General features: G+C 45.5%; 1 protein-coding gene across 3 annotated transcripts in view; it reads right to left on the bottom strand.

Annotated features, from left to right (window-relative positions):
* Positions 1–20271, bottom strand: part of LOC147628729 (syntaxin-52-like) — a 67876-nt gene extending 47605 nt beyond the window's left edge. For all 3 annotated transcript variants that reach the window (XM_086813963.1, XM_086813964.1, XM_086813965.1), the window contains exons 1-2: positions 20145–20271; positions 19765–20060 (exon numbers count right to left, since the gene is read on the bottom strand). In XM_086813963.1, the coding sequence (XP_086670089.1) occupies positions 19765–19979 (215 nt within the window). In that variant the 5' untranslated portion in view covers positions 19980–20060; positions 20145–20271. The remainder of the gene's footprint in view (positions 1–19764; positions 20061–20144) is intronic.
* Between the last annotated feature and the right edge of the window lie 1401 nt (positions 20272–21672).

The following is a 21672-nucleotide window of genomic DNA, read 5'->3' as shown; positions in this document are numbered from 1 at the left end:
TCCATTTTCAGCATTTGTGGATGTTTTATCGCCTTTATGTTTTATGCAAAGTGATGATGGATATGTGTTAAGGCTGTGGCCATGCTTAAATGTTTTAATATGCATTGATGGTATCAACAAGTGTGTCAAAGGCCCTAGTCCCCCGGGCACCCGCCGCGAGTTACATTGGTATCAGAGCATAGGCTTTCTTGGAAGCGGAGGCTTCCTTCTATCAATAAGGAAGAGAAAAGATCTCAAGTGGAGACCACACTTACCATCATTGCTGTTAAGTATGGCCAGTCGCTTCATAGTTTATGAAGCAAGAGCATGAGCAGTAGACAGCTTGTTGATCTAAGGATTTATAAATTCACAAAATTTTATCTTGGAAGTGTGGAGTTGGCTTTATGTGCACACGTTTAGCACTCTTTCCATATGGATATTGTGGATTATATTATCAAGCTTACAGGCAAGCTATATGGAGATATATCTTAAGGATATGGTGAGGAGATATTTCTTTTGGCTTCATGACCAACCTGGCAAAGAAAAGCTAAGTATACTTTGAGTTTGCAAAGTTAGTGCTTTTGCTATGAAGTGTTTTTGATGTTCACTAACCCTTGTATAGTTATGCAAGGAGAAAGGTGTTGTTGTTTGCCTTGAGATGGTTTCAGGGAAACATTGTTCATGGCTCCCTTTATTGGGATGGATTATATCTATGGAGATTTCTTTCTTGGACGAGATTTACATAGATATTGGGCTTCACAAGCAATTTCTATGGATGAATCTGTCCGAGTTTATAGAGAAGAAATCTTTGGATATCTCATGGATATGATGCTTTTATGGATAAAGTCCACCTCTACTCCAAGGTGTGTGGTTAGCACAGAGTATGTGGTAAGAGTAATGGTGTACAGGTCTATGGATTCCTGGACTTCTTTTCTAGGGATTTGGATCTATCCTCGAGTTTATGGATTATTCTGTATGGCTCCCTTTATTTGGGATGCATTGGACTTATGGAACTCATGGTTCACATACCTTGTGTAGTGTTCTCTTGTCCTACGTGCTCTCTTGAAGATTGTTTCTACCATGTGTGGGTGGAACAATAGAGAGCAGATGGAAGGGAACATGGGCACTTCAGAGGGTAGTGTCAAGCACAGCATGCCGTGTGTAGTGTTCTCTTGTCCTACGTGCTCTCTTGAAGATTGTTTCTACCATATCTAGATGGAACAATAGAGAGCAGATGGAAGGGAACATGGGCACTTGAGAGGGTAATGTGAGTTGGTGGCCGAAATGCCTACAAACTATTGGTGGCCGAAATGCCTATAAACTATGTGTAGCAGAAATGCTTATGGAACACCAGGCTATCTATCCCTGTGAGTGATTGTTTTATCTTGTTACTTGAGCCCACCTCTCATGCAAGGTGTGTGATCAGAGTACCAACACGGAGTGCAAGTGGTAAAATGGACATGACACCTGGTTGGCACGGGACTTATGTCTATGCCAAGGGTCATGTGGACCGATGCCTTGTTGGCAAGAGACTTATTTTGTCTCGCCCATTTACTTGGGACATGGATTATGATATCTCGACTTATGGGACTGATTTCTCTCGCCCATTTACTTGGGACATGATTATGATATCTCGACTTATGGGACTGTTTTGTCTCGCCCATTTATTTGGGACATGGATTTATCTTTATGCCATATTAGAATCACTATCTCCCCATACAGAGGCCAAGAGGTTCGTTGTTCATGTGAGGATTATGTTGTTAATCTTGCATATTGTGTACTAATTACTACTTAAGTAATTAACTTAGAACAAGAACCTTCAGGAGAACACTTGAGACAAGATTGAATTGACTTGTTGTTGTTAAACTGAGTACAATAGGTCTCTTATATAGGAGATGAAGAGACACATTTGAAGAGGCATGTCCTTTGATGAAGGGACATGACCTTAGACGAAAGGGTACAACTTTTAGGCTAAGGGATGTGTCTAGTCGATGTAGAGGCACAACCATTCACTAAGGGATACAACCATTCGTCGAAGAGATGTGGCTATTCGATGAAGAGGTACATCCTTTGACGAAGAGTCGCAACCAGTCGAGGGTAGGGGTTCCCTTTGGCTGGTAACTCTTTGTATTTGCAACAGTAATCAGCAATGAAGAGAGAATCTGATATATAAACACGTCACAATCGTGACATTCCCTCCCATTTAAAATAAAACCCAGGGGTGGTTGTTGAGACTCTGGAAGAAGGGAAATGATTGAATTGCTTCTGCATCCAAAGCTCTAGCTGCTAGATCCCATGTCATGGCATTATTGTTGACCATAACAATCTTGCATATACCAAACTGAATATTAACTGCATCTGCAACTTGTCTCATCTTTACCGAAAGTATGAGAATCATATCTGGAACTCTTTTGTTAACATCATTGGTAACTTCGAGCTTTGTCCAAGAAAAGACTGAATCTTCATCTGCCTTTAGAGAAACCATAAGCAAACTGTCTTGATTTTCCAATATCAAGGGTTGTGTCACCAAACTTTGCATTTGGTTAGTGACCATCATTTGGAAATCTGAAAGGGATTCCATTGGCTTGTCTGTAACACGGATGTCTTCAAGGGTTGTCGTAGATGAAGAAGAGGTATTGTTTAAAGGCTCTTTCATCTGCAAAGATAGTGCATCGAGACTAGGACAAGTATTGTCCAAAGAGGCAGTGACTGAAGTCATACTGCAAGAGTCTGTATGAGAATTATTCTTTGTACCATTCAAGGTAAGAACTGGAGCCTTCAGACTTGAAGAATCTTCATTCACCATTGCAATTGCATCGGTTATTGTGTAAGAGACAAAGACTTCATTCTGCAGGGGCGGTGACAAGGCTTTTGTTTTTGCCTGGACCACAGCCAAAGAAGTTGTGTGCATTTGGGATGCCACACATGAACCAGAACCTCTTGAATCGTCAGCTTTATCAGCGGGTATTAAGGCTTCCAGAGTAGGAGGAGCATGGCATGGCTCGCAAGGGGGAACTTGTCCAGCGCTGCGGCATTCACGACCAAGTACTCGACTAGGGTCGCAAATATGTGCCACTATGTGAGCCCACTGCGAAGAGATTGATGACTCTTCAAGGGGAGATCTTCTGAAAGCTTCATATTGCTGCTTTGGCTTCTGCTGATAGTGATTCAAAGACGGATCTTTCTCATAACTGTTGTAATGTTGAGAATGTTTGCGACGAGCATGCAGAGGCTCGAACGAAGTTATTTCATGTCTGGTGGTCTCCACAAAACTGTGCTGAGGACAAGAAACCTGTTGTGGGTGTTGTACGCCGAGAAGTTGCTTGTCGGGAGCTTGAGGAGGCTTTGGCTCTCCAGGGATCAAGTGTGACGAAAAAGGAGCCAGAGAAGGCTTCAAGAGTAGTTGAAATGCCTTCATTTCATGCCCGAGAAGGAAAATCGGTGAAGAAAATGAGGATTTGAGGCCGCTTTCAACACTTTATGCTTGTTGTAATTTCTGGACAGCAACAAAATTCTGCACTGCAGGGTTTGGTGGAAGCCTTACATGCCAAGAAAGTCATTGCCAAGACAACAGGGGCATACATGAAGAGGGCTGCATCCGGGGGGTTGGGGGTGCCGGTTCACATTAGCGTACGCCCGTTGGTTTTTTTTTTTTTTAAGATTGTGCTGATCGCTGGCCGTGGGGTACTCTTTTTTTAATAATCGCTGGCCGGCGGCTTGGGCTTCCTTGCGCTGGCGGGTTTCCTTGCGTGCGCTAGCGCTAGTTGCCGTTGGGTGGCTGCTTTACGTGGCTGGTGGAAGCCACGTATATTAAAAGGCTTAATGTAAGCCTTAAGTTATAAGGCTTTTGGTTTCGTTTTTTTTTTTATGAAACGTCACGTTTTTAAAAGAAAACGTGAAGAGGCAGGATCGAAAGGTGGCGACCCTGCGTGGAGAGAAATGCAGCCCGAAAAGACGCGATGAGGGCCTCCAGTAGAATACAGGCATACTACAAGCACTTTGATGTGAGTTTCTGCTTCTCTGCTTCTCTGCTTCCCATCGTTTTTTTTTGATAGAAAATTGGGAAAATGCTTAATCAAGCAAAATTGGCAAAATTGGGTAGAATTAAATGGGGCATTCTCTCCTGCTCTTCCATTCAACACTTGCTACACCCAATTTTAGGGTTTGGACGGGCTGATTTTAGGGTTAGGGTTTGGACTGATTTTAGGGTTTGGGTTTGGGCATCTCACAGGGCGGAAAAAAGTTTGCTGCTTGTTTACATTACTGCGAGCAAGGATTCACGCCAAGTCCACCATCGCTCTGCTTCTTCCATACAACACCGAGAGGAGAGTAGAGCGGAGAGGGTGAGAGGCTCACAACCGTAGGCCCGGGAAAAAATTTTGCTCTGATACCACTGTGAGGATTATGTTGTTAATCCTGCATATTGTGTACTAATTACTACTTAAGTAATTAACTTAGAACAAGAACCTTCAGGAGAACACTTGAGACAAGATTGAATTGACTTGTTGTTGTTAAACTGAGTACAATAGGTCTCTTATATAGGAGATGAAGAGACACATTTGAAGAGGCATGTCCTTTGATGAAGGGACATGACCTTAGACGAAAGGGTACAACTTTTAGGCTAAGGGATGTGTCTAGTCGATGTAGAGGCACAACCATTCACTAAGGGATACAACCATTCGTCGAAGAGATGTGGCTATTCGATGAAGAGGTACATCCTTTGACGAAGAGTCGCAACCAGTCGAGGGTAGGGGTTCCCTTTGGCTGGTAACTCTTTGTATCTGCAACAGTAATCAGCAATGAAGAGAGAATCTGATATATAAACACGTCACAATCGTGACAGTTCATCTCACCATGCATGTAGATTCATGTTGGGATTGTGAGAGGGCAATTCAATGAACACTCCACCATACACATGATTTCGTGTTGCGATTGTGGAGTAAGTGTTTCATTGTTTCCACACCATGCTTGTTGATCAGAGTTGGGATTGTATGGGAGAACATGGGAACTGTTGGGATTGGGAGAAAGGATTGCCAGAACTATGGAGAACCAGCTTTTCTGTCACCATGGTTTGTGCTCTTGAATGGCACCAGTTTATGTGCATAGCATATGTTTCTGTGTGAGGCACTAGTTTCTTGTGCATGGCACTTATTTAAGTGTCTTAGCACCTGGTTGGTGATTTTCATTGGCATATGATTATCTCATTGATATTGGTGATTGACACACAATTGGCTCTTCTGCCTGTGTCTAGCATATCTTCCATTGAATTCTTGCCCATTTATTTTGGGACATGATTTTGATATTGGTATTATGGAGACTTATTTAGTCTCATCCATTTCTTTGGGACATGGATTCTTCAGTTATATTGGATTTTTGAGACTGTCTCGTCTCACCCACTTGATGGGACAAGATTATATCTTGAATATATGGCTTGAAGCTTAAAGTTGCGGACAACCAGCCTCGACATTTCCCAGTATGAAAGGAGTCTGGTGGACTCCACGATGTCTAAATATTTGGAAAGTACAAGCTTTGGGAATGGGGGATTATCCTAGAATACAAAGGACCACACTCCTAAAATTTAGGAGAGTTGCTATTTTTGGCCCGACTCCGATGGAAATTCTGTTCGCGTCATTACATCTGGAATTGAGCAGATACCAAGAGTTGGCAAAGTGCCTACGACAGAATGTCTACCAGTTGGGATATTTTTAGAGATAAAGTTTATGGAAGGACCCATCTCTTAGATTGGGACATGTGGCAAGAAAGTGGACCAAAGTGAGACAAGTGGCCTGACACTTGTTAGAAAGTGGATCAAGGTGAGACAAGTGGCCTCACACTTGTCACTTCAGCTATTGTGTAGCTCTCCACTTGTCATTGTAGCCTTCTCTTGCCATTTTAGCTCATGGGAGGCCCAAATCTATAAATTGGAGCCCTCTCTCTTCATTAATAGAGGCTCTCTTGCTGCACACTAGCCTCTACCACCGTTACAGGCTGCCCTAATGATGGCTACTCTCTTTCTCTCTCTCTTGAAGGCTGCCCATGAAGAATACCGACTGTTGGGGACTGTTTTGGAGGCTTCCATCGCAAAGAAATGCTGAAGTCCTTGTACTTGTTGTACTTGCTGTACCACCCATTGTATCAACTGTACCAGCTTCTGTACTTGTTGTACCAACCACTGTACCTGCTATACTAGTCACTGTACATGCTGTACCAACATTTGTACTTGTTGTACCTACTGTACCAACCACCGTACCGACTGTACCAACCACTGTACCGGCTATACCAGCCACTATACCGGCTGTACCAACCATTGTACCTGCTGTACCGGCTGAATGGAGAGCAAATAAATTCTCTAAAGATGCAGCTTGCCGCCGAAAAGGAGAAACCCAAAGAAGGCATCTCAGATCTAGCACAGGTCCTACTACATATTGAAGAACAACGAAGAAAAGACGACGAAGCAAAAAGAAAAGTAGATGAAGAAAGAGAATTGAGACGTGCAGAGGAACAGAGGGATAGGGATGCCACACGCAAATTTGAGGAAGACCAACGCCGCAAAGAGAAGGCTAACAAAGAGTTCCAGCAAAGACTCAACTGGGAGGCTGTGCATATCCATAATCAACAAACAATGGCACAAATTCTGGCAGCTCTCCCGCATCAAGCAGCACCTTCCTCGTCCTCCACCACCCCTACCACCACTGTCATACGAACCTCTCCAAATTTTAGTAAGTATGATGGTAAGTGTGATCATGCTGCAGTTACTCAATTTATTCATCAATTTGAAGCACATTTTCCATTAGCTAAAATCACAGACCCACAAGACAAAGTCCATGTGGCCGCCCCCCAACTCACTGGGGAAGCTGTTACTTGGTGGCAGCATTGGTCACAACTTCACACAAACCCCATCACAAGCCAAGTCCGTTTTCATTGGAACACCTTCGTGGCTGATCTCAAAGCCTGTTTTCTTCCACCACAGTACATGACCAATCTTGAGGATGAGTTTTACAAACTCACTCAAGGTGGTTCCCCTGTTTTGACCTATTCAAACAAGGTCATTACACTGGCCTAACAATTGGGCATATCGGGAAGAAGATAAGCTCAAGCAGTTTATTTGCGGTCTAGACACTACCATTAGGTACCCAGTGTGGAATTTTGAGCCTCAAACTTATGCACGGGCACTGACCCTCGCTCAGAATCAGGAGCTGATGCTGAACGGAGGTAAGCCTAGGCAAGTACAATCTACCCCAAAGCCCCAACAACAGTCATCCACCCAACAATCATCTACCCAGGGTAAGGGGACTCAGAACAGCAAAGGCCAAAAGGACCAAAAGAAAAATTCTTTGGGTCAATCGGGCCATAAGAAAGATTCTACGCCCAAGAAGACTCCTGAGGAAAAACCTAAGGAGGGCATAACTGGAGGTTATCTCCAGCTTGATGAACAGACACGGTACCGGGCAAAGAACCGTTGTTTCTTCTGTCACACTGTGGGACACGAGAAGAAAGATTGTCCTAAATTCCAGGCTGAAAAGTCTGCTAAGGCATCCACTTCCACAATAGCCACCATAGAATCATCCACACCTCTGCCATCAGCCTTGAACGCCTGTCAGCTTTTACCCTCTTTGAATTCAGTGCCACCAGTGGTATTAAGCAGGAGGGTCAAGTTGAGGGCAAGACAAAGGCTCTCATCCGTGCCTATGGCACTTCAAAGGGATAGCAGTTCACTGTCCTCTTCAACATGGGCACTTCTAAGGATGCCATCTCTCCACAATTGGCTACCAAGATGAGTTGTACCTTGGTTCCTTATCAGTTGGATGTGGACGGGTTTACCCCTGGTCTACGTACACACATTACTCGTAAAGCTTTGCAATTTGAGTTTCAGGTTCAGTGGGCCACATTCCAACGGGATTTCATTGTCTCCCCTCTCTTAGGGTGTGACATGATCCTCGGGATCCAGTGGCTTAGACAGTATGCACCCATTTCTGATTGGAGGCAAGACACTTTCACCATCGTGGAAGACTTTCCTGAGCCTCTCATGATTCGCAGGGATCGGAGCATTTTTGGCATTCTACTAATTTCCCACATTCAGGCCCAAAGAACGATCAAAAAAGGAGAAGAGTGCGCATTACTGTACGTCCTCTCTCAATCTGCAGTTCAAGTAGCACCCGCAAGGGAGCAACGGATGGCTGGTCTTTTGTCTCAATACAGCAACATCACGCTGCGAGACGACCTCCCGCCCACTCTCCCACCCAGTAGACCTGAGGACCATCGCATAGAGTTGGTTCCTGGTTCGGAACCTCCCAGCAAGTTTCCCTACTGCCTTTCAAAGGCATTGGAGAGCAAGCTCGAAGAACAGTTTGCTCAATTACTCCGGTCCAGTTTTATCCGACCATCCTCCTCACCATTTACCGCACCCATTCTGTTTGCCCAGAAGAAAGATAAGCCTGCACGATTATGTGTGGATTACAAGGCACTCAACAAGCTAACAGTGAAGAATAGGTTCCCCATGCCCAGAATAGAGTACATCCTAGAACGACTCAATGGTGCAAAGATTTTTTCTAAGATAGATCTTAAGAGTGGCTACCATCAAGTTCGGATTTTCAAGCTCGACATTCCAAAAACGACCTTTAGGACTAAGCGTGGCCACTACAAATTTTGTGGTGATGCCCTTTGGTCTCACCAATGCACAGCGACGTTCAACAAAATGATGTCTCGGGTTTTTTGGGATCTCATTGGCAAATGTGTCTTCGTCTTCTTAGATGACATTCTTATCTTCTCAAGGACGGCAGAGCAACATGAGCGAGATTTGGCACAGGTTTTGCAACTCTTGCAAGACAATGAGTTGTTTATCAATGCCAAGAAGAGTGAGTTTGGAGTACAAGAAATCCATAACCTAGGATACATCATCAGTTCTTCAGGTATTAGCCTCGACCTTGAAAAGGTCAGGCCATTCTCAGTTGGGATGTTCCCACTACAACCCAGGAAATATGCTCATTTGTGGGCCTTTGTCAAGCCTACAGCACACATATGGACAAGTTTTTTGACCTTGCAACACCTCTTACTGACTTGCTCAAGGGCATGAAGACTCGTCATCAAAAAGTGTCCATCACGGGCAAGGCTCTAGAGGCATTCCAGGCCATGAAGAATGTTGCCTCTGAGTCTCCAGATTTGAAGTTGGCGTCATGGGATATCCTTTCAAGGTGATTACCGATGCCAGTAATCTTGCCATTGGAGCTGTTTTACAACAAGACGGTAGGCCAGTGGCTTATTATAGCCGCAAGTTGAATAACGCCGAGAAGAATTATTCGGTGTATGACAAAGAGCTCTTGGGAGTGATGACCGCTCTTAAACATTGGAAGCACTTCCTTTACGGGAGGGACTTCAAAGTTAAGACAGATCACGAGGCACTTAAATGGTTGCAAACCATGCCTAGTGCTCAATGGAGTGACACGAAGTCCCGATGGAGTTAATTGTTCCAACAGTTTGGGGGAATGATTGAATACGTTCCAGGCAAGTATAACCCTGTTTGCTGATGCTCTTAGTCGCAAGGGCACTATTCAAACATTGCAAAAGTCCATATGCTTGAAATTCAAGGCAAAGACTTAGACAGTATGAAGGCACAGTATCCGGATTCGGCAGAGTTCGGGACTCAATATCAGTTGGCCCTCAGCTCCGACCCAAGCCATTACACTATACAAGATGATTGGTTGTTTTTCAAGAACCGCCTTTGTGTACTCAAAGACAAGCGTCAAGTCCTTCTCCATGATGCCCATGATTCTCTGGTTGGGGGTCATAGGGGTATCAACAGCACCTTGGAGAAGTTAGAGAGGTCATTCTGTTGGCCTAAGATGCGCCGGGATGTCTACCATCATGTCCAATCATGCCAGATAATGTCAAAAAGTGAAAGTACCTCATACCAAACAAGCAGGGTTGCTACAGCCTTCGCTATTCTTGAGGGACCCTTTCATGACATCAGTATGGACTTTGTATGCCCTCTTCCCGCCCTTAGCTGGATCTAGAAACACACAGTGTATGACCATTGTTGAAAGATTCAGTAAGTTTTGCATGCTCATTCCATGTAAGCAGATAGCCACAGCCGAGGACATAGCTCGCTTGTTCATTCGGTTTTGGTACCCCATTGGTGGTTTGCCACCGACTATCACATCAGATAGAGATCCAAAATTTACATCCCACTTTTGGAGAGCATTATTTGACAATTTTGGGACTAAGTTGCAATTGTCCACCACATTCCATCCTCAAACAGATGGCCAAACAGAAATTTACAATCAATTGGCCTTTGACGTTCTCAAATCATTCTCCATGACCAACAATCGAAATGGGAACAATATCTTCCTTTGGTGCAGGCAATCCTAAATGATACTCATTCATCAAGTATTGCCTGGACGCCATATGAGGCAGCATTTGGACGCCGTTTCTCATCTCTTTTGACGAGACAGGTGTCACCATCTCTTGAGGCCAATAAGACCACCGAGACATTCTCGGAAATCATGGAGTCAGTTAAGGAGCGCCTTGCCAAGGCTCAAGAAGCATATACCTGGCAAGCCAACAAATCCAGGCAAGATGTCCACTTTACGAAAGGGGATTGGGTATATCTCCGCATCATGAAACAACGGCTAAAGCAGGTGGGCAAGCATTGTCCTAAACTCTCATTCCGAAGTCTTGGCCCATTTCCATTCAGAAGTCAAGTGATGTCTCTTTAAAGTTAAAGTTGTCGAAAAGTTAGACTATGCACAATGTCTTTCATGTTTCTTGGTTGAAGCCATATATAGGTCCAACATTGCAAGATATCTCAGAAGAGCAACAACCAAATATGATTGACGAAGCTGAAGTTATAGCACCAGAACAGATTCTCCTCCATAGATGGAAGCATGGATCCGATCGAAGAATACGACAATTCTATACAAAGTTTAAGGACCGCGGAACCCATGAAGCAGTTTGGCTCAATGAAGAGCTCTTTCAAGAGTACCCCCAGTTGTTGGCAGACTACTTGGAAGCTCTGAACCTGCCGCCAAGTTAAGCAGGAGGGAATGTCACGTGCACCCTGCACTGGGGTACACAGTGACACACTGGCATGATCTTCAGTGCAACATTTGTACAAAAGTAGAACCCTTTTCTAGGATCATTTGTCATATGTCGTGACCCCATTGTGAGCCCTCAGTCCAGGGACAGTCAGGCACGAGCTACGTAGGTCAGTCTCTAAGCTTTAGATGTCAGTCAGTTGTCAGTCCTCTTAACCCACTTGGAGAAAGCATCATTCAGGAGCATGTATGTGTCAGCCTTAGCAGTAGTTGCATGCAAAGCATTTTAGGTGCATTCACATAGAAGGGGGAAAAGATTGGGAAAAGATTGGGATGATAACAGTCATCCAAGAATAGGTTGGAATCCCGTCATCAAGTTTAGCAGAGGGGGATGTCATGTGCATGAAAGATGCCATGGACATTCACCGTTGCTGGTCCACAAGAGGCAACCAGATAAAGAGTATGAACCAGGTAGAACCAGGATGATGGAGCACAGAGCACTTTTGGCAGTGTAGACTGGGAGAAAGGCATGGAGGTCATGAAGGAGGATGCTGTCGGCTGATTCTAGGAGGTACTGTCGGCTCATTCTAGGAGCTATCGGCTGAACCAAAGAGCAAGGGGGCTGAAGCGCATCAAGAAGACAAGTCGGCTGACCAACCAGAGGCGGCGCTACATTTTGTGGAGTTAATGCCAAGACTGCTGGCCGACTGCTGGTCGGCCAGCTCTCCAATGAATAAAAGGGCCTATAAATAGGCTAGGAGGCCCATCATTGTGTTCATTCAATCCTCTAGGGATTGGGTCATTAGGAGTCCCATAGGGGGACAGAATTTTGGGTGTTATCACCTTTTATGAAGGCAGCCTAGGGCTGTAGCAAAGTACCCTTTTTGTACTATAGTAATATACTGAATTTCCAGCACATCTCTCTCTCTCTACTCTCTCTCCATATCTACGTTGCATCAGATGGTTTCCAGTAGTGTTTAGGACTGAAAGAAGACTCACAGAGGCTTCCGCGCGTTACATTGGTATCAGAGCATCAGGCTCAGCAAAGCTAAACACTGAATCAGTCCCATATGATGGTGTACAGGTCCAAGGTACCAGAAAGTACACGGATACGAAGCCCAAGGCAAGGAACACAGAATCAGGAAGAGCTCCCAGGAGGTTTGTTGGTGGTGTTCCACAAAGCCAAAGGGGATGGCACTCCTGTGAGCCAGGTAGGTTCTCGGGCAACGGTCCCAAGGGAGGTTTATCCTCCAAGGGTGATGTGAGAGTGCCAAACTCATTTCTCAAGAATGAAGACCAAGACTGTGTTTAGAGTCAGGGCAGGAATGGATTGTGGACTAGATGGAACAGATGCATAGATCTTATTCTGAGACAAAGTGGTTTTAGAGACCGGGCTGGGCTTTCAGAGAAAAGGGTTGCCAGGGATGGATGGATGACAGAGGGACTTCGGGAAAAGATTGGGATGATGACAGTCATCCAAGAACAGGTTGGAATCCCGTCATCACGTTTAACAGAGGGCGATGTCATGTGCATGAAAGATGCCATGGACATTCACCGTTGCTGGTCCACAAGAGGCAGCCAGATAAAGAGTATGAACCAGGTAGAACCAGGATGATGGAGCACAGAGCACTTTTGGCAGTGTAGACTGGGAGAAAGGCATGGAGATCATGAAGGAGGATGCTGTCAGCTGATTCTAGGAGGTACTGTCGGCTCATTCTAGGAGCTATCGGCTGAACCAGAGAGCAAGGGGGCTGAAGCGCATCAAGAAGACAAGGCGGCTGACCAACCAGAGGCAGCGCTGCATTTTGTGGAGTTAACTGCTGGCCGACTGCTGGTCGGCCAGTTCTCCAATGAATAAAAGGGCCTATAAATAGGCTAGGAGGCCCATCATTGTGTTCATTTAATCCTCTAGGGATTGGGTCATTAGGAGTCCCATAGGGGGACAGAATTTTGGGTGTTATCACCTTTTATGAAGGCAGCCTAGGGCTGTAGCAAAGTACCCTTTTTGTACTATAGTAATATACTGAATTTCCAGCACATCTCTCTCTCTCTCTACTCTCTCCATATCTCCGTTTTGCATCAGATGGTTTCCAGTAGTGTTTAGGGCTGAAAGAAGACTCACAGAAGACTCACAGAGGCTTCCGCGCGTTACAGCCAGCCCTAAGGCCAGCCCCAAGGCAGCCTCAGCTTGGCTAGCCTTGCAAAGGCAGCCAAGGCCTTCACCTCACAGCCGGATAGCAGCCGACAAGCATTGCTACAGCACCTGACCTGCAGCCGACAACCAGCCAACGACAGGGAATTCAGCCTCCGACCAGCATCAAAAGGACAACAGACTGGTTGTGCAGTACCCGACCAGCATTTAATGCTGGCCAACTGGCAATTAGCAAGTCGTGAGGGTACTTTCAGCAGCCGACGAGGTTTTTCCCAGTCGTGGAGGCTTCATAGCCGACAGCCTCCTGAGGCAGCCGACTACTGTTTGAGGGGGTATAAAAAGCATGGCCTTATTCCCCCAATGCATATTCAGGTATTCAGCAGAAAACGACTTCAGTTTGCAGCATCCTACGCATCTCCAGGCAACAAGGAGGATTCCCTTACATCTCAGCCAGCATATGTGCAATCCTTCAGTCATCTGGACTTGCATCAGTGGCCAAGGAGAGTCTTCAACAGAGCCTCGGGATAGCTGGATACTCCGCCGACGTTTGGGCCTCCTCGTCCTTGCCAACTTGGGCATTCATATCATTTGTACTTAGCATTGTACGGCATTTCTCCAAAGAATAATATAAGCAAATACTCCTGCTTGCAAGGGGGGGGCCTTCAATGGGTATTGGGACCCAATACGGTGTCGTCTTCTACATTCTACATTCTACATTCTCTACTCTCTCCCTATTCTCTAAAGTTGATGCTACATATTCTCACCACATAACATAAAGGTATAAAGAAGGCCCTGTTGCGCATCATCACGATCAACCTCGGTGCATGTAACACCTAGTGATGATCTCTTGCGCTGGCCGTACAGCATACAGTTCTCTCTCTTCTAGCCTTGTCATGGGCAGATTTGGCCCTGTTTATGGAGCAGATTTTGGGGCTGATTTGAGAGCTCTTTTGGGGCTGATTTGGCATGGAACTCGGGGCTGTTTTGGGCTCCGTACCAGGCTGTTTTGGTCTCCGTACCAGTCTGTTTTATGGACAGTTTAAGGGCTGTTTTATGGACAGTGTATGGGCTAATTATGAGCTGGTTATGGGACTGTTTTGAGATTGTCTTCGGATGGCTTTTTGAGTGCTATGTTTGTATCTTGGCTCTAGATTGAGATCTGGGCAAGAGATTTGTGCTGATGCTTTGTGGAAAATCCGGTGCTGTTTGCACCCGCACCTTGGTATCTTGTAAAAGCTTCTCTTTGAATAAAGAAGTTCCTACTGGGGCATAGTCACCAAAAACGTTTCGGAGTTTTTGACGTTTTTGGGGTTTCGGGGCAAAACGTTTCGGCCTGCGGCGGCTAAGAAACGCCAAGGTTTCGGTTTTTTTTTCTATATAATTTTGCATTGCTGAAGTTCCAAACAATAGGAACTTTTAACATTTTGAGAAACTTTTTTTTTTTTGAGAAACCAAAATAATTAGGAGTTTTTGAAACGTTTCTTGCGTTTCGGGGTTTCGGGGTTTCTCACTCCAGAAACGCGTTTTCATGTGACTATGTACCGCGCGGGGGGGGGGGGGGGGGGGGGGGTTGGGGGGGGGGGGGCGTTCCGGCTCAATGCGTCTTATTGTATTATTTATTGTTATTCCGCTGTGTTATCATGCTCTGTGTCTGGTATTTGAAGTGTTGGTCTGGTCTATTATTGTCATTCCGGGAGTCCCTTTACTTGTGATAGTGATCCCACAACTATAGTGAAGCCCAAACATATAGGTACCTGCTAGATAGCGAACAACCCTCATCGCTGAACTCCAATGTGGCTCCTTCGGAGCATTGAAATACTAACTTAAGATGGATGTGCGATAGGAAATGTCAGGTCTAGAGTTTGTGAGCCATATGAGTTTCCCAACCACTTGGCGGTAGACTCGCGGTAGACTCACTCTTCATGTGTCGGTGAGTCCTCTTCCTTTGAAAGCTTGATGGTTGGATCCAGTGGGGTAGCCACACGGATAGCACCATCAAGAAAATAGGAAGTACTGAGTTGAAGACCGTACTTTTGTTGTGACACAAAAATACCATTTTGATGTTGGATCACCTCCATGCCAAGGAAATATGAGAGAAGACCGAGATCAATCATCTCAAATGTTCGTCTCAGTTGTGCCATGATATCAACCACTTTGGCTTGATTTGAACTAGAGACGATTAGATCATCGACATACAACACTAGGTAGCAAACCATCCCGTGATTTGTGTGGATATAGATATTGGGATCATAGTGAGATGGTTGAAAATCTTGGCTGCGTAAAAATTTGTCGATGCGATGATACCACGCTCGGGGGGCTTGCTGAAGCCCATAAAGAGCTTTATGCAGGTAGAGGACTTTGCCCTCATACTCGCGGAGCAGGAAGCCCAAAGGTTAGTCAACATAGACTTCCATTTAGGAAGGCACTCTTGACATTCATCTAGTAGATTGGCCATTTGTGGTGAGCAGCCAGATTAAGTAAGAGACAATGGTCGTCATTTGAGTTGTAGGTGCGAAGGTCTCATCGAAGTCAATGCCTTCTTTTTGGCGAAAGCCTTGCGCTACAATCCAGGCTTTGTACTTGTCCATTATGTGCGAAAAATCCATTTGGTTCCAATGACCTTATGACGAGGGCGATCCACAAGGGACCACGTGCCATTACGGTCAATGCTTTCAAGTTCTTGTTCCATAGCCTGTTTCTAGGCTAGATGTTTGATTGCCCCTTTCCACGACGTTGGCCCATCATGTACCACATAGTTTGTTGAAAACACATACGCAAATGAGGCATGAGGAGTGAGCCTAGGGGACCGACGAGGACCGTCCAAGGGGATATCACAGGGAAGCATGCCTAAATCCCACATGGTCTGCTGGTACCAACGGGGTAAAGGGTCCTTGGGTGGCTATCAGGAGGAGGAAGGCGCCTTAAGTGGCGGAGTAATAGTCGACTGATTGGGTTCGTGTGGCACAATCGATGAATCTTGATTGAGTGGTATGGGCAGCAGAAGGCAAAGTAAGTCCCGCTAATCAAAGACAATGTCTCGACGAACACGAACGAAGACTTTGTTCAATCTTGGATCAAAGTCTTTGTAAGTCTTTGATTCAGAAGAATAGCCCACAAAATTGAGCAACTCACTCCTTGGCTAAAGCTTGCCCCTCATGTCATTCGGAGTGTGTGTAAGCACGACACCCAAAGACACGAAGATGGGAAACAATCGGTTTTTTGCCATAAAATGCCTCAAACGGGGTCCTGTGAGGGACAGCAACCGTGGGGCAACGGTTCAGAAGGTACACCACAGTGATGACCGATTCTAACCAAAGGCATTCAGGCAACTCTGCTACAAAGAGCATGGAGCGTGCCATATCCATAACAGTTCGGTTCTTGCGCTCGACCACTCCATTTTCTAAAGGGGAGTTGGTGGAGGTGAGTTGGCGTTGAATGCCCTACTCTTGATGGGAGAAAAACTCACCAATCACCTCAACAACTCGCTTGTTGAAGTAAAGTCCACAATCTAGTTGTGTCAGCTAGAATACAAAAAGTAGGTTGAGGCACAAGTTAGGAACAAGATAGACATTGTCCAAGGTTGCCTGGTTGGGGCCTGTGTTTGTGTCAAATAAGGCGGTGCCAATAGATTTGATGGGCATCAATGTGTTGTTTGCCACATCGAACTTCAACCTTAGCAAGATGTTGACCATCCGGTCACTTGGATAGTTGATAGTGGAGCTACACACCATATGACACGCAATGCTGACATTTTCATCAGAGTTGGGTGGACTTCGATGATGGGCATAGGTGGATCATCAAGTAACTCACAGATCTGAACGAGAGCAGAAGCTTCCACACACTGACTGCCTCGTCTAGCCCGTTGTTTCTTCTTCCTTTCGGGAGAGTGACTAGAGTCAACCGCAAACGTGGCCTGAGCGACATTGGCCGAGGGACCGGGATGTGGTGTGAGTGATGACCAATCAGACATCGGGGTGGCAAAGGATACTGACTAGGGGGGTGAACCTTGTGCGACCTGACCAGTGGTTCGCCACTAAGAAGATCTAAGCCAATTCGTACCAGTGCCTTGTTGTTGGTTCCCTGGTGGGGGAACCTGCAAAGTAGGTGCTAGAGTATTACCCCCTCTCGACCGCCAATGTGGGGTATTGCCACCACCTTGGTTGTGATGACCTGGTCTTCCTGAGACTTGGCGGAGCCAATGGTGGCGTGCTCTACGTTAAGGGGCCGATATTTAGCAACCTTAACTTTCAGGTCATCCCCCTCCTTAATAGAGAATTTTTGGATTTGATGCTCAAGATCAATGCGATGCATGCGATCACGAGCTACATATCTCTCTGCAAGGTGTACCCATCTGTCATCACAGACATAGGGGAACTATTAGAGTTGTGAATGAAACTATGCCAGAAGGCCTTGCATGAGCTCCACTATGGCAATGGCATTCCTAGCTTCCCAATAAGGGATGACTTCACGAGGTGCTAGTGAGGGGTGGGGTTTTGGTTCAAATCTCTTCACCAGGTTGTAAGAACCTTGGGAAGTGAAAACCTATTCCATAAGGTTAGCCCAGGTGGTGTAATTAGACCCATTGAAACGAGTCTTTTCTGTGAAAGCATTTTCGGACATAGAAACATGAAGGGAAGGAGGTGGTGGGATCCAGGATGGCTGGTACCCATATCCGGAGTGTAGAGGGTTAGGAAATAACCACTAATACCCGGCACAGACGTAGGACTTGGCGAGGATACTCCATAAGATGGGGCATAAGGCTAGGCACTCAGCACAGGTGGAATACCTGGCTGAGAAACAAATCCTTGAGTAGGCACATAAGCTGGTACTGGTGTAGTGCCTATGCTGGGTTGGTAAACTACCCGATACCCCGGAATGCTGGGTGGTGACACAATGCCGGGAGGCATAGTGCCTAGAGATCCTTGTGTTGGGTAAAACCCATACGCAGGTCCCTATGGTGGTAGGGCCGATAATGACTACATGCTGTTACCAGCAACAAGAAACATGGGTTGGATGGGAGGGTTTTGTGCTTGTGGTTGTGCAGTATTCCAAAACACATTAGGAGCAAGAATAGAAGGTGAACCAGAAGAGAAAACAATGTTACCTCCTTGTACACCAATAGTCTGTTCTTGTTCACCTTCTATTCCTCCTTGTACACCAGTAGTCTGGGAGCGTATGCTGCTCCTAGACCCTCCTCTATGTGGGTTCACATTACTCCAGGGATTGAGGGTAGTTGTCGGTACCATATGCTGAACTTGTGCAGGAAAGAAGACACCCAGATAGAATTAGGAACATAAGTACTCAAAGGTACATATGCGCACAGGTGGTTCCATAGTGTGAACAGGGTATACTGTAGGTTGGGCACCACTACCGGTTTAGATTTAGAGCTTAGCACTAGCCTAGGGAGGCTTATCACTACTAAAGGAATCAAGGCGAGCCATGGAGGATTCTTTTACTCTTTTTATTTTTCTCGGCCATTAAAACATATCACAAAAAACTTTTATAATTCTACAAAGTTAGAATGATTAAAATGTTTGAGATCAATTCAATTTCAAAAAAAATGTTCAAGTTACTAAAATCCATGAGGTAAAGTTGAAGAGAGAGGGAGAAGCGAATGAAAAATAAAATGAAATTTGGGGTGTCTTCTGGATCTGCAGGGGATCCACACAAGCAGGGTTAAATTCGTAATCAAAGGTCTTTTCCACTCCTTCCTTTCACTACACAATCAAGGGAAGCCAACAAATACAGCTTAGTGCTTCTACTTGGGTATGCCCCACGGGGAGAATTACCATGTTACTAGAGCCATGCAGGCTCTACACTTCTCAGATTACACACATGGTGCACATGGACATGCACACACAAGAGGTAGCTAGCCAAAAAAATGCCACATCCCTGCAAACTTAGCGCTCTAAGAACCAAAGATTAAAGTGCCGGCCCATTCCAGCCACTTCAACTTTGGACAGCATTTTCTACTGTACACCTTTTGCCTGCCTGGCCCTGACGTGCTATTCTGGGCTCCAGTTGGCTGGCCCATTCAACCATTTCACCTTTAAGCACCCCATCCTACTCATCGCAACCCATATTCAACACCTCGTTTGGGGGTCTTCTGCTAGTTTTTCTGCATGCATATTGCTTTAATTGAGATTTTTCTGGATGTGAATAAATCTTGCTAACATGCTGAAACTGAAACTTTCTATGAATCGTCAGTAAGATCAGCTAACTGGCACAATCACCACAGGCCAAGTTTCTGTTATGTCTGCCAGTGATGCAGGTGGCCCATTCTAAGTGAGCACTTTCAATTGATGTATCCACCTACTGTTCCTCCTCACAAAACCAGGCCTGAGCAACTAACTACATTGCAATGAAACGACTGTGTTACAAGAGCCAGAGAATTGTGAGACAAAATTATGCAAGATCCATATGGTGGAATGGGATAGCAGCCAAGCAGTTGTGTTGCACGTGACGCAAAATTATTATTGAATCCTTTATTTTCATCATATTTTCCTTCAATTGAGAACGCTTTTCTGCCTGCAACATGCAAAAACACATTAATTGTTATGTAAATCAGTGCTTTTTGAATTGTGGAAGGGAATGAGTGCATACAGTCTTGGCTTCTCTGGAGGGTTCTGCAGCAGAGACTCGAGCCGATCCAGGCAAGTGCCTAAAACAGTGATCTTCCGGCGGGTGGAAGAGACAAGCTGGGAAGGATCTCCGCCGGAAGACATGATCATGTCACGCTCTCTAAGCCGGCCGGTTATGTCTTCGGCCAGTTGCATAGCCTCTTCGAATTCCTTCAACCAGGTGTCCGCGAGAGCCATGGAAGCGTTTCCGCTTATCCACTTTTCTTGATTAAGCTTTCCGCTTTCGAGAGGAAGCTCCACGCACAGACGCAGATAGATCTAGCAGAGGAGACGAATATACACAGAATTAGGGGGGAGTGCAGGGCGAGGGAGACAAATACTGCAGGAGTCTGCATCTCTCACCAGACTTCAAAACCTCCAAGCCAGCACGGCCATAGCACGAGACGCCATCGCCGCCCCTAATCTCCTCTGCCTTCATTAACTTAAAGTCGTCCAAGTTTCCAGGACGAACTTCGCGCCTTTTATTTTGCTTTTTTTTTTTCTTTGCACACCTAGGTCCTATAGTATATACTCCTACTTTACTTCTCGCCCTTGAATATTTTATTCTCTTGTGAATCTTACTTTTGGTGATCTCTTGTCTCATGCTGAGGTACCTTCACATTGTATAGCAACTTGCGAGAGCGAAACCCACTTTCACACAAGCCAACCAATGTTCTAGATAGTGTAGCCCCAACACCAGCTTACCCTTTAGCTAGTTGAAAGGGCTTGGCCATTTCACACAGGTAAAAGGGGTGAAAAGTCTTCACATAGGAGGGTAGCCTAGAGGCTTAGGTAAAAGGGTTGAAAAGCATCTTTTGTGACTAGAAGAAGTTTCTTCCTACTAAGCACTATACAATTCAGATCGACAATTTGAATCAAGGTTCCCTCAACAAAATTCTGATAAGTTTGAAGAAGATAACCCCCTCTTTTATCTGTGTCTCCATCTTGAGAAGTACCATGTGATGCTCTGGCTACCACTGTGAGTTCCGACACCTTATCGAGCCAACATTTTGATCACTCTCTACCTTGCCTTAGAACTTGCAAGGACCTCCATTGTTGAGTTGATCATGCAACTCCAAATCAATAGCATGTGGAGGGTCAATTTTATCTTTTTCTCTTGGTTTTGTGGTTGCATGGGCATGTTGTTAGTATACACTCAATGCCCGCCTCTCAGCATGTATCTCACTTTGATGTATAGTGCACATTTGTTAGGCCCCCATTATGAGGAGTAGCCATGGTGCATATGTCTTTGGTGGGAACCCCGGCTTAGACGCCGATGCGTTCATTATTGTGACCATTGATGATGGTTAGGAGATGGTCAAGGGTACGAGCGTTAGCTGGGGTCCGAGGCATCGCCCCGGTTGAGGGGTCCTAGTAGGGAGGCTAACAGTCCCCCTGACGGGGTTTGGGGGCAGGAGCCCCCGACGGTATGAGGAATATTCTGTAGAATATTCCCTCGGATACCAGGTCCATCATTAGTGGGCAGTGGTCGGTGGTGGTCAGTGAGCCGCGTTCTCTATGCAATGTAACCACCCTTGTTGTATACGCGTCTACCACACCGCCTACAGTACCATATATGGATAAGGTTGCCATGAGCTAAGGTATCCAATGCTTGTGAGTATCCACCCCCTTCTACACCTCGTACATACTCCATCCAGAGTCTGTCTAGATCGCCATCTAAGCTCTACTTGAGAGCGCATGGGTGGACAACACCATCACTTGTACTCTTTAGTATAATCAGAATTTTAACTTCTCTCCATTGTGTATCTACTACATTGTCTATTGTGCTTTGTCTCGCTATCTCTTTCCGTTGTGCCATATTCTTATACATGTCCACATCAACACTTATATATGGATTGGAGGTGTGCGAGTAGCCTTTTGTTCCTCTTCA

This window comes from Cibotium barometz, chromosome 19 (assembly GCF_041138505.1).
Source record: "Cibotium barometz isolate CiBa-2024 chromosome 19, ASM4113850v1, whole genome shotgun sequence".
Classification (NCBI taxonomy): Eukaryota; Viridiplantae; Streptophyta; class Polypodiopsida; order Cyatheales; family Cibotiaceae; genus Cibotium; species Cibotium barometz.
This window is presented reverse-complemented; position numbering and strand designations above follow the sequence as displayed.